The 18,449-nt window shown below is 44.1% G+C and overlaps 1 protein-coding gene across 1 annotated transcript; it reads right to left on the reverse strand.

Annotated features, from left to right (window-relative positions):
* Positions 1-347: 347 nt before the first annotated feature.
* On the reverse strand, positions 348-3,853 carry LOC127343242 (persulfide dioxygenase ETHE1 homolog, mitochondrial). The gene is made up of 9 exons (XM_051369366.2): positions 3,337-3,853; positions 2,775-2,903; positions 2,547-2,654; positions 1,356-1,490; positions 1,225-1,266; positions 1,078-1,137; positions 946-999; positions 832-856; positions 348-688 (listed from the first exon to the last, which is right to left on the reverse strand). The coding sequence occupies exons 1-9, from the start codon at positions 3,589-3,591 to the stop codon at positions 600-602; spliced, it is 897 nt and encodes a 298-aa protein (XP_051225326.1). The 5' UTR covers positions 3,592-3,853; the 3' UTR covers positions 348-599.
* Positions 3,854-18,449: the final 14,596 nt, after the last annotated feature.

Here is an 18,449-nt window from a genome sequence, read left to right on the forward strand (position 1 = left end):
ATCAGTTTGCTAAAACTTCTTATATTAGTGAGGAAGTATTATTCTTTCGAAGTGATTTGTTGTCTTTGGAGTATGATACCACAACTTTTATACATGCATAACAATGGTGCCAGAAATGGCTTGCAAACACGATATACCTTAGGTTTTGTCTGCACAAAAAATCATAAAAATGTGGCTCTAAATAGGCATTTTTTTGTTTAAACATTTATCTTTTTGTTTAGGTCATACATACTAGACATCTATGTTTACTTGGATATTGTTTTCAGATTTTTTCAAACATTAAAAATGAACTATTTGAATATTTTAAACTCTGGCCTCCTTTTGGAGTTCCCGTTGCAGCGAGAGCATTGTATTGCACAAAAGAAGCTTTTCGTTGATCTGATAATAAAATGGCAGCGTCCCCAACGGCCCAATCCCAAGAAAGAATTACAGATAGAACCAGAGGCCACCACATCAGCCAATGGCTCATTATTTCCTCCCAATGTTGCAGCGAACAAATTATTTTAATCTACACCGCAGCTGCAAACATCTCCGGCCGATCGTGAGTTCACAGCAACCAGGAACACCACCACCATTCACGAAGCTTCGTCTGGACAAGCTCAGACCTTCGATGGAGGATCCTGGATACCGCAGACCAGATTTGCAGGTACAGCTACATCGATCATCTTTGGGTAAGACAAGTTCAGGTCTGCCAAAGAAGAGAGTAACAAGGGTCAATTTATCTTCAGTTTCGTATAGGAAGTAGTAGAAGGAGATAGATTGGTATGATCCGATGAATGGGCATGCTCCGAAACATCACAGATATTTATGCATACAAAGCTAGGTACTTACTTTCCATTATTGTCTTGAACGTTTCCTGAAAACAGAACAGGTAAAACGTAGTTAGAAAGAACAAGAAAGGTTTTTTCGGCCCAAATTGATAATTTTAGCTTAATTAGCAAGTACCTTATCTTTTGTTAACCGGGCATTATAGGCAGCCTCCTCTTCCACAGTTGTTACCTGCAAATAATACAAGTCAAACGACTCACAACTTGGCTGGCAAAATTTAAGATACTGAGTAGCCAGTATGCCACTTACTGTGAAACCTTTGTAGTCATGGGCTGGATAAAGCAGGGTATCCTTTGGCAACGTGAAAATCTGATGAGGAATGGAGAATTTTCAGTTAGTTAAAATTCATGCATTTCCTCACAATATTGTATGATATGCATCATTTAATGTACTTGCCTGTGAATGCACTGACTGATACAACTCATCAGAGCTTCCTCCCTGGAATGACATGGAACAAAGTTGAGCTATCAAAAGTATCTATGCTCAATCAGAACTCCATCTAGAAGTGAGGATGGTCACAACATTACCTGAAAGTCTGTCCTTCCGCATCCACGTATGATTAAGGCATCACCAGTGAAAGCCATCCTTGGCGAAGGTTGATCATCACTATCACCTGTTACATAAGTGACACAGCCTGCAGTATGGCCAGGAGTAGCTCGCACCTGGACAGAATTTCACCGTTTGTGCTATCAGAAATTCCATCATATCTGCCAATACTAGTGTAGCTTTATGAGAACATTGCCTACTGAAAGACAAATTTAACATAAATAATTTGAGTGCTGCTCCTTCCAGCACTTGGGTGCACATTTATTTATACTTTTACAGTATGGATACGTCAGAATTACAATAGATTCCTAAAAGTAACTTTCAGTATAAACATATAAAATTTAGGCTTCATGAATGAGTACAACGACAAAGCACTTGCAAACGAACATACTCCTATTTAATAAAATCCATACGATATATCAGAGTAGAAGACCATACAACTTCGCATCATCTCACTTTCCACAACCAAACTGCAAATCGTTTTTATATGAGCCTAACCTATAACATTGCAATCTTCTAACTTGAACTGCACACAGTACATCGTCTTATGATATAAGTAAATCAGCACATGTAAAACACAGAAAATATAAGAGTAAACCTCCTGAGATCTAGCTGCGCCGGCGCAGCAATATTTGCTTAGCTAGGCTCCTTACTTTTCTTAGCTTCTGGTAGATTTGTTGTAAGTTTTTTGTTGTTTTGTCGTCGTTTTATATGTGTGTTTGAGAAAAATGTTTTATAAAATGTATCTGGCAAATCACATTAATTATGCCTTTGGCCTGTACAAGCAGTCCATTCAGCTGACCATATGTAACAACTGCTTTTGACTTGTGTTACAGCTTTTCATGGTTTCATACGTACTAAAAGGTACTAGTATAAATAATGCTTCTACGGAAAAAGGCAGCTGCTGTAATCTCCCCATTTGAAGAAACTCAGGGGGTTCACTTTCCAAATTTCTTGTTCTAGAGTTCGAACTTCAATGATTTATTAAAGGCTATCAAATAGAAGTGCTGAAAAGAATCAGGTATAGTGTTTTCTGTAATCCAGATTAGCTGTTTATACTTGGAGGCTCCGATCATAATATAACAACATACGGAAACTAGCAAGCAGAATACACTAACTACTAAATGAAAGTGGCATCGAAATCCAAACAGCCAACTATCATAGTACTATACCTCAAGGAAAAGGTTGCCGAAGTATATTTTTTCCCCATGCTCAACAGAACGGTCGGCTTTTGCTCCACTAGCTTTTGAGATAACAGATTTCGCTCCTGGTAGCTTAGTCTGCAAGAACATCCCATCAGATGGATGATCAATTGATCATGAATTACCACAGAGAAGAAAATGTTGAAACTAGAGAAGCAAACTTTAACAAAGCCTCTGGAGAAATCCAGAAGTGCTTACTTTTATTAATCCTGTTCCAGTGATGTGATCAGCATGCACATGAGTATTCATAGCGTAGATGAGTTTCAGGCCTAATTCCTTGATGAGATTGAGATCCCTATCCACTGTTCTGTCAACTGGGTCAATCAACTGGTAACAGGATGAAAAGGTTAGGAAGAAGACTGAAAAACGTGCAAAAAATTGCAACTCAAAATTTAATTCATAGCAGTGATGAAGGCAATGGTTGCTCCTGATCATCTTCAAACAAGAGAAAAGATGCTTCTGATCTAGCCAAGAGCTTTATCCTTCTAATACGGTCACAAGTCTGAAGTTTTCCCTCGTGTTAACTGAAGACATGCATAAAGTGAAGAGAACCTGAAATTTACTTTGCTGTATGATTGCCTTGAGCCTATTCGGAGCAATTTCACAAACCTAGGTATGTACATTAACAGTTGCGCATTTCTGCTGTTGTATCCCCCAGACAGACCCCATTGGCATCCAATCCAAACCAAACGAACCTAGCAAACCAAAATTACCCTTACATACGGCACCCAACGAACCCAGGTCAGTAAGTTGAGCTCACCACGGCGGGCTTCTCGGGGTCGGCGATGTCGGCGAGGAGGTAGGTGTAGGTGGAGCTCTCCTTCTCGAACAGCTGCCTGAAGAGCAGCCTCCTGTCGGCGGAAGCACCGGTGCCGTACGCCGCCATTGCGAGGGAGGGGAGCGACCGGATCGGCCGGGGAGCGCAGGAGGCGGCGGCGGGCGCGGGCGGGAAGGGCGGCCTGGCTGCAGCGGAGATGCGCGGGATCAGGTGGCGGTAGAAGCGGAGCGGCACCATCGGAGCTGACCTTGTAGTGGTATTATATAAGGAAGGAGGTGGCGGTGACGCAGGAGTGGAAGCAAGAAACAGCGGCAAAGCAAGGCTGGCTCGGTTCTTATCGCGTGGGTTTGGACGTTCTGTAGCCAATAAAGAGAATTCACGGCGAGGCGATGGCCGCGATGGCGTGGCGAGATCGGCGGAGGTGCCGGCGGGATGGGACGGACGGCGGGGTGGGAGGACTGGAAGACGGCGCGGTAGGGAGACGGCGCGATCCGGTGGTGGAGTGGAGATGCGTGCCGGATTTGGGGACAGTTCTTCCTATCTGAACTCTATTTGCTGGTTCAGCTATTGAACTGAACTTGGGCGGAAGATTTTCAAAAACGAATTAGTACAAGCATAGGGTAAACTCGCTAGTACTATCTCCATCCCAAATTTAATCCTTATATATTTTCTTTGAAAAGTCAAACCAAGTAAAATTTGATTAACTCTAAAAAAATCTATCAGCAAATATGATATTTTGTAGATACCATATGAAAATATATTTTATTGTCTATCTAATGATATTAAATTTGTATTTTACATGTTAATGATTTTTGGTAAAAACTTAACCAAATGTCACATAGTTTGACTTTCTAAAAATAATATAAGCCTTAAACTTTGAGTCGAGGTAGTAATTCAAACTTGACTCGATTAGGGAAGCTTTTTTTTTCTTCGAACACACATAGAACCGACATCTTGTGCACGGCCCTTCAAAGGGGACGGCCTTCACGGGTGGTAGGTCATGCATACGCCATCAGGGACGACTCGGGTTCGGCAATGCCGGATCAGCGATGGTCTCTGGCACGTCCATGTTGGGGTACTACACAACACCGTGGATCAACACATTTTGTGGCCTAAACCCTAACACTAACCCGAATCCTACAACGCATAGCCGAAGAAGGGGCAATTTGAGGGAAAAGGACTACTCACATCGCTAAGCACCGACTCATTGGAGGTCTCGCCGTCGTTCCATCTCGGCATGTCTTCCTAGCGCGGCTTCAGCAGCTTCGATCCAGCGGCATACAAGTTGCTGCAGCGGGAGCTCTCGATCAGCCGACGACACGACAAGGGACCGACGTCGGCGCAGGTCTGCTAGACGCGGAGCAAACAACGCGTCGATTCGACGGCAGTGGCAACAGTGATTTGGAGGCAACGGGAGGGGGAGTGGAGCACGGGTCCGATTTCGAGGCGACGGAAGGGGAGCGGAAATGTGTAGTCTGAGGGCATCTCCAGCGGCGCGACGCATTTCAGACGCCTAAATTGTCCGCGGGCGTCCGTTTGTGTCGCCTGGCGGACGGGGAAATGGTCGTGTGTCCGTTTGCGTCTGGGGTTGGCTCCAGCGGCGCGACGCATTTTGGGCGCAGGCCAGAATTCAAAAAACATGAAATAGCGTCGACTTTGCACGAAATTACAGCCGCAAATTGGGGGCTGAAACAAGTTCATCACACTTTGCAGCTCGTACGGCTACTTGCGCGACGCCGGCTTTGATCTGCATCTGCCAGGCCTGCTGGTTGGCCGCCGCCGCAGTCTTGATCTTCTGGTTCTTGCGCCGCTCGCGACGCTTCGCGGCCTCCAGGACTTTCTCCTCCGCGGAGAGCACCTTCTTTGCCGCCTTCGGCTTTGCCTCCCGGCCGCCGCCGTCGGCGACCCGCTTTGCTTCCGCCGGAGCTGCAGTCTCCATTCTGGCTATGGCCGTGGCTACGGGGGATTGTGGGGCGGCGGCGGGTGCGAGGGTTTGCTCCGCATCCATGGCGGTAGTTGCGGCGGCGAGGACGTCCATCGCTTCTGGACTGCTCGCACCGGTCTAGTTTCCAATTTGACGCGGGGGAATGGCCAGTGGCGGGAATATTATCGCCCTCCAGCCACTGACGCGCGGGTCCTACGTCTTTTTCGGCGGACACTCGGCGCGACCGCCGAGACGCAAACCTGGCGCATATTTGGGCCAGGTTTGCGTCTCCGCGGACGGCCCGATCACTTTGCGTCGCCCGCTGGAACAAGCCCCAGACGCATTTTCAGTCACGGCGGACATGAACGACCCCTTTGTGCCGTGCTGCTTGAGATGCCCTGACTGCCAGGACTGGTCAGCGCTGTTTTCTCCGCGTGCCCCGCGTTAGAGCATCTCCAACAGGCGCGCTATATAGGCCGCGCGGCATAAAAACGTCCGATATAGCGCGTGACACGCGTACAGCACGCGACCGTTGGGAACCCCAAGTGGAAGGTGTGATGCGTACAGCAGTAAGTTTCCCTCAGTTAGAAACCAAGGTTTATCGAACCAGTAGGAGTCAAGAAGCACGTTGAAGGTTGATGGCGGCGAGATGTAGTGCGGCGCAACACCAGGGATTCCGGCGCCAACGTGGAACCTGCACAACACAAACCAAGTACTTTGCCCCAACGAAACAGTGAGGTTGTCAATCTCACCGGCTTGCTGTAACAAAGGATTAGATGTATAGTGTGGATGATGATTGTTTGCATAAAACAGTAGAAAAAATTGCAGTAGATTGTATTTCAGTATAGAGAATTGGACCGGGGTCCACAGTTCACTAGTGGTGTCTCTCCCATAAGATAAATAGCATATTGTGTGAACAAATTACAGTTGGGCAATTGACAAATAGAGAGGGCATGACCATGCACATACATATTATGATGAGTATTGTGAGATTTAATTGGGCATTACGACAAAGTACATAGACCGCTATCCAGCATGCATCTATGCCTAAAAAGTCCACCTTCAGGTTATCATCCGAACCCCTTCCAGTATTAAGTTGAAAACAACAGACAATTGCATTAAGTATGGTGCGTAATGTAATCAATAACTACATCCTTGGACATAGCATCAATGTTTTATCCCTAGTGGCAACAGTACATCCATAACCTTAGAGGTTTCTGTCACTCCCCCAGATTCACGGAGACATGAACCCACTATCGAGCATAAATACCCCCTCTTGGAGTTAAGAGTAAAAACTTGGCCAGAGCCTCTACTAATAACGGAGAGCATGCAAGATCATAAACAACACATAGATATAAATTGATAATCAACATAACATAGTATTCTCTATTCATCGGATCCCAACAAACACAACATATAGCATTACAGATAGATGATCTTGATCATGTTAGGCAGCTCACAAGATCCGACAATGAAGCATAATGAGGAGAAGACAACCATCTAGCTACTGCTATGGACCCATAGTCCAGGGGTGAACTACTCACTCATCACTCCGGAGGCGACCATGGCGGTGTAGAGTCCTCCGGGAGATGAATCCCCTCTCCGGCAGGGTGCCGGAGGCGATCTCCTGAATCCCCCGAGATGGGATTGGTGGCAGCGGCGTCTCTGGAAGGTTTTCCGTATCGTGGCTCTCGGTCTTTGGGGGTTTCGCGGCAGAGAAGGCTATATGTAGGCGGAAGGGCAGGTCAAGGGGCGTCGCGAGGGGCCCAGGAGACAGGCCGGCGCGGCCAGGGCTTGGGCCGCGCCGCCCTACCTCCTGGCCACCTCGTGGCCCCACTTCGTTGACTCTTCGGTCTTCTGGAAGCTTCGTGTGAAAATAGGCCCCTGGGCGTTGATTTCGTCCAATTCCGAGAATATTTCGTTACTAGGATTTCTGAAACCAAAAACAGCAGAAAACAACAACTGGCTCTTCGGCATCTTGTTAATAGGTTAGTTCCAGAAAATGCATAAATATGATGTAAAGTATGCATAAAACATGTAGATATCATCAATAATGTGGCATGGAACATAAGAAATTATCGATACGTCGGAGACGTATCAGCATCCCCAAGCTTAGTTTCTGCTCGTCCCGAGCAGGTAAACGATAAAAAAGATAATTTCTGGAGTGACATGCCATCATAACCTTGATCATACTATTGTAAAGCATATGAGCTGAGATCAAATCATTCAAAGCAAGTGTCTATATTGATATAAGAGATGATAATGCAAGAGTTAGACAAGCTAGAAGTTTTCATGAACTATTGCTTTAAAGACATGCAACCGTACAAAGTTCATTAAAGATGTATTAAGTATTCAGCATAGAAGTTCTATCCTTCATTCCAAGCATCAAGTAAATTTTCACAACATTAGAAGGATTCAGTCAAGTAAACATAAACATGAACGTCATGAATCAACTGTTTCGAAGTCTACTCAACCGGTGAGCGCATTTGGTATTAGCACCAGGATGTTATGGCATAAAGAACATTAATGGGGGTTTTGAAGGCCAAATGGAAGAAAGGCTTGCAAAGCTGTAAATGACCATTAGACAAGAGGAAGCCTTATGATCGAAGCTGTGCAAGGAGTAGTGATTGCCATGCAACGGATGCACATAGAGCTATATGTGTATGAAAACTCTCCAATGGAACTAGTGGGGGTGCATCCAACTTGGTTGCTCATGAAGACCTAGAGCACTTTTGAGGAGGCTCATCATTGGAATATACAACCCAAGTTCTATAGTGTAAATTCCCCACATAGTTATACTAGTAAAACATGAAAACTCTCTCATATGAATGTAGGTGCTAAACATGAGCACAAGTGTGGATAAAAGATAGTAATGCTGCCCCCTTTTTCTTTATTCTCTTTTTTTCCTTTTTTTCTTTTTTTTTTCTTTTTTTTTCTTTCTTTTCATTTTTTTTTTCTTTCTTCTTTTTTTTCTTTTTGATGGCCTCCACGGCTCTTTTTTTAGGGGCAACATCCTAATATGAAAACACACTTTTTGGTACAAATAACTCATAATGAATAAAACATGATGTATGAAACTGTATGCCTCTGCCAATGTAGCAGGATGTGCAATGATCTAGCGTAACATGGGTAAACCACACATCAGCTGTATATGATCATGCAAAGCAATATATAATAAATGACAAGATGGCATGTAATGTAAAATGGATGTTGCATGGCAATATATCTCAGAACAGCTATGGAAATACTGTGGTAGGTAGGTATGGTGGCTGTTTTGAGGAGATGTATGGCTTATGTGTAGGAGAACAAGAGAAAGTCCTCCCACGGGTTTGGATGTACTGGCGAAGTATGCACAATTCTCAATGTGAGCAAAAGGCAATGCACAGTACCGAAGAGGCTAGCAAATTTGGATGGTGGAAGTGCCAAAAACCGTAGCTTAACATTAGTCAAAAAGAACTCACAAGCTTATTGCAAACAACTAGCAGGTTCAACATTAAGAGCATGATTAAAATTTACTCCAAGGAGGGCCGTTCACGGCGGCACAAGTACCCCGCTAGCTCCCTCGACCTTCAGCACAACTTAGTTATTACGATGAACTCTCAGACATGGAAAGCTATCAAGTCCAACTACGCCTTCAACTATTTAAATAGAGTTTGTAGTACGGCACAAGCTTAAAGACAACAATCCACTACTAATTTTAACTTATTTATCCAGCAAGCCTTACCATCTAAATACCTCAAAACATTTGCAAAGAATCAAGTTATCAAAGCTCAATGTTCTACAAGTATTTTATTATACACTACCACAGGCAACATTTCCCGTTTCCAACCATATAACAATTTAACGAAGAAGAAACTTTCGCCATGAATATTATGAGTAAAGCCTTGAAGGAGATATGCCCTAGAGGCAATAATAAAGTGGTTATTATTTATATCTTTATGTTTATGATAAATGTTTATATATCATGCTAGAATTGTATTAACCGAAACATTAGTACATGTGTGATATGTAGACAAACAAGAAGTCCCTAGTATGCCTCTTAAACTAGCTTGTTGATTAATGGATGATTAGTTTCATAATCATGAACATTGGATGTTATTAATAACAAGGTTATGTCATTGTGTGAATGATGTAATGGACACACCCAATTAAGCGTAGCATAAGATCTCGTCATTAAGTTATTTGCTATAAGCTTTCGATACATAGTTACCTAGTCCTTATGACCATGAGATCATGTAAATCACTTATACCGGAAAGGTACTTTGATTACACCAAACACCACTGCGTAAATGGGTGGCTATAAAGGTGGGATTAAGTATCCGGAAAGTATGAGTTGAGGCATATGGATCAACAGTGGGATTTGTCCATCCCGATGACGGATAGATATACTCTGGGCCCTCTCGGTGGAATGTCGTCTAAATGTCTTGCAAGCATATGAATGAGTTCATAAGAGACCACATACCACGGTACGAGTAAAGAGTACTTGTCAGGAGACGAGGTTGAACAAGGTATAGAGTGATACCGAAGATCAAACCTCGGACAAGTAAAATATCGCGAGACAAAGGGAATTGGTAATATATGTGTATGGTTCATTCGATCACTAAAGTCATCGTTGAATATGTGGGAGCCATTATGGATCTCCAGATCCCGCTATTGGTTATTGGTCGGAGTGAGTACTCAACCATGTCCGCATAGTTCTCGAACCGTAGGGTGACACACTTAAAGTTGGATGTTGAAATGGTAGTTCTTGAATTATGGAATGAAGTTCGAATATTTGTTCGGAGTCCCGGATGAGATCCCGGACATCACGAGGAGTTCCGGAATGGTCCGGAGAATAAGATTCATATATAGGATGTCATTTTATGTGAAATAAAATGTCGCGGAAGGTTCTATGGAAGGTTCTAGAAGGTTCTAGAAAAGTCCGGAAGAAACCACCAAGGAAGGTGGAGTCCACAAGGGACTCCACCTCCATGGCCGGCCAGCCCTAGTGGGGGTGGAGTCCCAAGTGGACTCCACCATAGGGGGCCGGCCACCCCCACATGGGAGGTGGGAATCCCACCTTTGGGTGGGAGTCCTAGTTGGGCTAGGTTTGCCCCCTCCTATGGAAGGTTTTGGTTTCGGGTCTTATTCGAAGACTTGGACACCAACACTTGGGATCCACCTATATAATGAGGGGCCAAGGGAGGGGGCCGGCCACCCCAAGACCATAGCTTGGCCGCCCCTTGAGTGGCCGGCCACCCCTCCCAAACCCTAGCTTTGCTCCTCCACTTCATATTGTCCGGTTTGCTTAGCGAAGCTCCGCCGGACTTCTACACCGCCACCGACACCACGCCGTCGTGCTGTCGGATTCAAGAGGAGCTACTACTTCCGCTGCCCGCTGGAACGGGGAGGTGGACGTCGTCTTCATCAACAACCGAACGTGTGACCGAGTACGGAGGTGCTGCCCGTTCGTGGCGCCGGAACCGATCGTGATCAAGATCTTCTACGCGCTTTTGCAAGCGGCAAGTGATCGTCTACCGCAGCAACAAGAGCCTCATCTTGTAGGCTTTGGAATCTCTTCAAGGGTGAGACTCGATAACCCCTCGTTGCTACCGTCTTCTAGATTGCATCTTGGCTTGGATTGCGTGTTCGCGGTAGGAAATTTTTTGTTTTCTATGCAACGTTATCCTACAGTGGTATCAGAGCCAGGTCTATGCATAGATGGTTGCACGAGTAGAACACAATGGTTTGTGGGCGTTGATGCTCTTGTTATCTTTAGTTTGAGTACTTTGCATCTTTATGGCATAGTGGGATGAAGCGGCTCGGACTAACTTTACATGACCGCGTTCATGAGACTTGTTCCTCGTTCGACATGCAACTTGTATTGCATAAGAGGCTTTGCGGGTGTCTGTCTCTCCTACTATAGTAAAGATTCAATTTACTCTTCTATTGAAAACATTAGTATCAACGTTGTGGTTCATGTTCGTAGGTAGATTAGATCTCTCTCGAAAACCCTAAACCACGTAAAATATGCAAACCAAATTAGAGACGTCTAACTTGTTTTTGCAGGGTTTGGTGATGTGATATGGCCATGATATGATGATGAATATGTATGAGATGATCATTATTGTATTGTGGCAACCGGCAGGAGCCTTATGGTTGTCTTTAAATTTCATGTTGAGTAGTATTTCAAAGTAGTTGTAATAGTTGCTACATGGAGGACAAACATGAAGACGGTGCCATTGACCTTGGTGCTACGCCGACGATGATGGAGATCATGCCCGAAGATGATGGAGATCATATCCGTGCTTTGGAGATGAAGATCAAAGGCACAAGAACAAAAGGGCCATATCATATCACATATGAACTGCATGTGATGTTAATCCTTTTTATGCATCTTATTTTGCTTAGATCGCGACGGTAGCATTATAAGATGATCCCTCACTAAAATCTCAAGATAATAAAGTGTTCATCCTTAGTAGCACCGTTATTAAGTCTTATCGTTTCGAAGCATCTCGTGATGATCGGGTGTGATAGATTCGATAAGTACATACAACGGGTGCAAGACAGCTTTGCACATGCGGATACTAAGGTGGCCTTGACGAGCCTAGCATGTACGTACATGGTCTCGGAACACGTGATACCGAAAGGTAGAGCATGAATCATATGGTTGATATGATGAACACTATGAGTGTTCGCCATTGAAATCACACCTTTCTCGTGATGATCGGGTTTAGGTGCGGTGGATTTGGTTCGTGTGATCACTAAGACAATGCGAGGGATATTGTTTTGAGTGGGAGTTCACCTAGGGTTTTAATTATGTTGAATTAAAATTTGAACTCAATTTGTCATAAACTTAGTCTAAACTATTGCAAATATATGTTGTAGAGATGGCGTCCTCAATCAATTTTAATCAGTTCCTAGAGAAAGAGAAACTTAAGAGCAACGGTAGCAACTTCACCGACCGGTTCCGTCATGTGAGGATCTTCCTCTCGGCGGAAATCTGCAATTTGTGCTTGATGCACCGCTAGGTGACCCTCCCCGCAGAAGATGAATCCGATGAAGTAAAAGCTGTTTACGCAACTCGGAAAACTCGGTACTCTCAAGTTCGGTGTGCCATCCGGTGCGATGCCTGAATCCGATCTTCAAAAACGTTTTGAGCACCATGATCCTCATGAGTTGATGAATGAGCTGAAAGCTATATTCGAGACTCATGCGGCGATGGAATGCTATGAAGCATCGAAACATTTCTTCACTGTATGATGGAAGAAGGCAGCTCCGTTAGTGAGCACATGCTCGCCATGACCGGGCATGCGAAGAAACTCGGTGACTTGGGAATAGTGATTCCTAACAGATCGGGGATTAATCGTGTCCTTCAATCACCGCCACCAAGTTACAAGAACTTTGTGATGAACTACAATATGCAGAACATGAACAAGGAGTTACCTGAACTCTTTGGCATGCTAAAAGCTGCTGAGATTGAGATCAAGAAAGAGCACCAAGTGTTGATGGTCAACAAGACCACCAGTTTCAAGAAACAGGCAAGTCTAAGGGAAAATTCAAGAAGGGTGGCAAGAAAGCTGCCACGCCTCCTATGAAACCTAAGAACGGCCCTAAGCCTGATGCTGAGTGCTATTACTGCAAGGAGAAGGGACACTGGAAGCGTAATTGCTCCAAGTATCTGGCTGATCTAAAGAGCGGCCTTGTCAAGAAGAAGAAAGAAGGTATATCTGATATACATGTTATAGATGTTTATCTCACTAGTTCTCGTTCTAGTAGCTGGGTATTTGATACTGGTTCGGTTGCTCATATTTGTAACTCGAAACAGGAACTAAAGAATAAACGACAACCGCTGAAAGATGAAGTGACGATGCGCGTTGGAAACGGATCCAAGGTCAATGTGATCGCAATGGGACACTTCCTCTACATCTACCTTCGGGATTAGTTTTAAGCCTAAATAATTGTTATTATGTACCTGCGTTGAGCATGAACATTATATCTGGATCTTGTTTAATGCAAGACGGTTATTCATTCAAGTCCGAGAATAATGGTTGTTCTATTTTTATGAATAATATCTTTTATGGTCGAGCACCACAAAAGAATGGCTTATTTCTGTTAGATCTCGATAGTAGTGATACACATATACATAACATTGATGCTAAGCGAATTAAACTAAATGATAATTCTACTTATATGTGGCAATCGCTGCCTTGGTCATATTGGAGTGAAACGCATGAAGAAACTCCATACTGATGGATTACTTGAATCACTTGACTTTGAGTCACTTGATAGATGCGAAGCATGTCTAATGGGAAAAATGACAAAGACTCCATTCTCTGGTATGATGGAGCGAGCTACTGACTTATTGGAAATCATACATACCGATGTATGTGGACCAATGAGCGTAGCATCGCGCGGTGGTTATCGTTATGTTCTAACCTTCACAGATGATCTGAGTAGATATGGGTATATCTATTTCATGAAACATAAATCCGAAACTTTCGAGAAGTTTAAGGAATTTCAAAGTGAAGTAGAAAATCAACGTAACAAGAAGATCAAATTTCTACGATCTGATCGTGGAGGTGAATATCTGAGTTATGAGTTTGGCATGCATTTAAAGAAATGCGGAATACTTTCACAATTGACACCGCCGGGAACACCTCAACGAAACGGTGTGTCCGAACGTCGTAATCGAACTCTCTTAGATATGGTTCGTAGTATGATGTCTCTTACCGACTTGCCGTTATCATTTTGGAGTTATGCATTAGAGACAGCCGCATTCACTTTAAATAGAGCACCATCAAAATCCGTAGAAACGACACCGTATGAATTATGGTTTAATAAGAAACCTAAGCTGTCGTTCCTGAAAGTTTGGGGTTGCGAAGCCTATGTAAAGAAGTTACAACCGGACAAGCTAGAACCCAAAGCGGAGAAATGCGTCTTCATAGGTTATCCTAAGGAAACTATAGGATACACTTTCTATCACAGATCCGAAGGCAAAATCTTTGTTGCTAAGAACGGAACCTTTCTTGAGAAAGAATTTCTCACTAAAGAAGTGACTGGAAGAAACGTAGAACTTCGATGAGATTGATGAATCTATACTCGTTGATCAGAGTAGCGCAAGCATCGGAAGTTGTACTGCACCGCCTACACCGGCAACAGAGGAAGCTAATGATAATGATCATGAAACTTCGAACGAGGAAACCATCGAACCTCGCAGATCGACAAGGGAACGTGCCACTCTGATTGGTATGATCCTTGTCTAAATGTCATGATTGTGGATAACAATGATGAGGACCCTGCGACGTATGAAGAAGCGATGATGAGCCCAGATTCCAACAAATGGCAAGAAGCCATGAAATCCGAAATGGGATCCATGTATGATAACAAAGTATGGACTTTGGTAGACTTACCCGATAGCCGAAAGGCTGTCGAAAATAAATGGATCTTCAAGAGAAAAACAGATGCTGATGGTAATATTACTGTCTATAAAGCTCGACTTGTCGCAAAGGGTTTCCGACAAATTCAAGGAGTTGACTACGATGAGACTTTCTCACCCGTAGCGAAGCTGAAATCTGTGAGGATTTTGTTAGCAATAGCTGCATTTTTCGATTATGAGATTTGGCAGATGGATGTCAAAACGGCGTTCCTTAATGGAGACATTGAGGAAGAGTTGTATATGGTACAACCCAAAGGTTTTGTCGATCCTAAAAATGCTGACAAAGTATGCAAACTTCAGCGTTCAATCTATGGACTGAAGCAAGCATCGAGAAGTTGGAACCGACGCTTTGATCAGGTGATCCAAGACTTCGGGTTTATACAAAGGTCATGGAGAGGCCTCTATTTACAAGAAAGTGAGTGGGAGCTCGTAGCATTCCTGATATTATATGTAGATGACATATTATTGATCGGGAATGATATAGAACTTTTAAGCAAAGTGTTAAGTGTTATTTGAATAATATTTTTTCAATGAAAGACCTTGGTGAAGCATCGTATTTATTAGGCATCAAGATTTATAGAGATAGATCAAGACGTCTAATAGGGCTATCACAGAGTACATATCTGGACAAGATTCTAAAGAAGTTTAGAATGGACGAAAGTAAGAAAGGGTTCTTACCTATGTTACCAGCAAGGTATTGAGTAAAACTCAAGGACCGGCTACTACAGAAGAAAGAGAAAGGATGTGTAACATCCCCTATGCCTCGGCAAAGAGGATCTATCATGTATGCCATGCTATGTACTAGACCGGATATAGCACATGCCGTTAGTTTGACTAGCAGATATCAAAGTGATCCAGGAATGGAACACCGGACAGCGGTCAAGAATATCTGAAGTACTTGAAAAGAACTAAGGATATGTTTCTTTGTTATGGAGGTGACCAAGAGCTCGTTGTAAACGGTTACACCGATGCAAGTTGGAACACGGATCCTGATGACTCTAAGTCACAATCTGGGTACGTGTTTATATTGAATGGTGCTGCGATAAGCTGGGCAAGCTCGAAGCCGGTGCACGGTGGCGAAGTCTTCAACGAATCAGAGTACATAGCGGCTTCGTAGGCTTCATCGAAGCGGTATGGATGAAGAGGTTCATTGTAGAGCTCGGTGTGGTTCCGAGTGCATTGGACCCATTAATCATTTATCGTGATAACATGGGTGCCATCGCCAATGCACAAGAGCCAAGGTCACACAAGAGGCTGAAGCATATCAAGCTGCGTTACCACTCGATTCGCGAGTACATCGAAGATGGAGAAGTAAAGATTTGCAAAGTACACACCGATCTGAATGTAGCAGATCCGTTGACTAAAGCTCTCCCTAGGGCAAAGCATGACCAACACCCGAATGCCATGGGTGTTAGGTATATTACAATGTAATCTAGATTATTGACTCTAGTGCAAGTGGGAGACTCAAGGAGATATGCCCTAGAGGCAATAATAAAGTGGTTATTATTTATATCTTTATGTTTATGATAAATGTTTATATATCATGCTAGAATTGTATTAACCGAAACATTAGTACATGTGTGATATGTAGACAAACAAGAAGTCCCTAGTATGCCTCTTAAACTAGCTTGTTGATTAATGGATGATTAGTTTCATAATCATGAACATTGGATGTTATTAATAACAAGGTTATGTCATTGTGTGAATGATGTAATGGACACACCCAATTAAGCGTAGCATAAGATCTCGTCATTAAGTTATTTGCTATAAGCTTTCGATACATAGTTACCTAGTCCTTATGACCATGAGATCATGTAAATCACTTATACCGGAAAGGTACTTTGATTACACCAAACACCACCGCGTAAATGGGTGGCTATAAAGGTGGGATTAAGTATCCGGAAAGTATGAGTTGAGGCATATGGATCAACAGAGGGATTTGTCCATCCCGATGACGGATAGATATACTCGGGCCCTCTCGGTGGAATGTCGTCTAAATGTCTTGCAAGCATATGAATGAGTTCATAAGAGACCACATACCACGGTACGAGTAAAGAGTACTTGTCAGAGACGAGGTTGAACAAGGTATAGAGTGATACCGAAGATCAAACCTCGGACAAGTAAAATATCGCGAGACAAAGGGAATTGGTAATATATGTGTATGGTTCATTCGATCACTAAAGTCATCGTTGAATATGTGGGAGCCATTATGGATCTCCAGATCCCGCTATTGGTTATTGGTCGGAGTGAGTACTCAACCATGTCCGCATAGTTCTCGAACCGTAGGGTGACACACTTAAAGTTGGATGTTGAAATGGTAGTTCTTGAATTATGGAATGAAGTTCGAATATTTGTTCGGAGTCCCGGATGAGATCCCGGACATCACGAGGAGTTCCGGAATGGTCCGGAGAATAAGATTCATATATAGGATGTCATTTTATGTGAAATAAAATGTCGCGGAAGGTTCTATGGAAGGTTCTAGAAGGTTCTAGAAAAGTCCGGAAGAAACCACCAAGGAAGGTGGAGTCCACAAGGGACTCCACCTCCATGGCCGGCCAGCCCTAGTGGGGGTGGAGTCCCAAGTGGACTCCACCATAGGGGCCGGCCACCCCCACATGGGAGGTGGGAATCCCACCTTTGGGTGGGAGTCCTAGTTGGGCTAGGTTTGCCCCCTCCTATGGAAGGTTTTGGTTTCGGGTCTTATTCGAAGACTTGGACACCAACACTTGGGATCCACCTATATAATGAGGGGCCAAGGGAGGGGGCCGGCCACCCCAAGACCATAGCTTGGCCGCCCCCCTTGAGTGGCCGGCCACCCCCTCCCAAACCCTAGCTTTGCTCCTCCACTTCATATTGTCCGGTTTGCTTAGCGAAGCTCCGCCGGACTTCTACACCGCCACCGACACCACGCCGTCGTGCTGTCGGATTCAAGAGGAGCTACTACTTCCGCTGCCCGCTGGAACGGGGAGGTGGACGTCGTCTTCATCAACAACCGAACGTGTGACCGAGTACGGAGGTGCTGCCCGTTCGTGGCGCCGGAACCGATCGTGATCAAGATCTTCTACGCGCTTTTGCAAGCGGCAAGTGATCGTCTACCGCAGCAACAAGAGCCTCATCTTGTAGGCTTTGGAATCTCTTCAAGGGTGAGACTCGATACCCCCTCGTTGCTACCGTCTTCTAGATTGCATCTTGGCTTGGATTGCGTGTTCGCGGTAGGAAATTTTTTTTGTTTTCTATGCAACGTTATCCTACAAGCCTAAGGATATATTTGTCCATATGCAACAGCGGAGCTTGTCTCTCTCCCACACAAAGAATGCTAGGATCCATTTTATTCAAACAAAACAAAAACAAAAACAAACCGACGCTCCAAGCAAAGCACATAAGATGTGATGGAATAAAAATATAGTTTCAGGGGAGGAACCTGATAATGTTGTCGATGAAGAAGGGGATGCCTTGGGCATCCCCAAGCTTAGACGCTTGAGTCTTTTTGATATATGCAGGGGTGAACCACCGGGGCATCCCCAAGCTTAGAGCTTTCACTCTCCTTGATCATGTTGTATCATCTCCCTCTCTTGATCCTTGAAAACTTCCTCCACACCAAACTCAAAACAACTCATTAGATAGTTAGTGCATGATGGCGTGTAACTCACACGTTCGTTGGGAACCCCAAGAGGAAGGTATGATGCGCACAGCAGCAAGTTTTCCCTCAGAAAGAAACCAAGGTTTATCGAACCAGGAGGAGCCAAGAAGCAC

The sequence above is a fragment of the Lolium perenne genome, chromosome 3 (genome assembly GCF_019359855.2).
Source record: "Lolium perenne isolate Kyuss_39 chromosome 3, Kyuss_2.0, whole genome shotgun sequence".
Classification (NCBI taxonomy): domain Eukaryota; kingdom Viridiplantae; phylum Streptophyta; class Magnoliopsida; order Poales; family Poaceae; genus Lolium; species Lolium perenne.

Coding starts and splice junctions, on each gene's coding strand:
- LOC127343242 (XM_051369366.2), bottom strand. CDS start 3,591: ATGGTGCCGCTCCGCTTCTACCGCCACCTGATCCCGCGCATCTCCGCT. Junction 2,904..3,336: donor ACCCCGAGAAGCCCGCCGTG/GTGAGCTCAACT, acceptor TCCTGTTACCAG/TTGATTGACCCAGTTGACAG. Junction 1,138..1,224: donor ATCAGTCAGTGCATTCACAG/GCAAGTACATTA, acceptor ATTCCTCATCAG/ATTTTCACGTTGCCAAAGGA.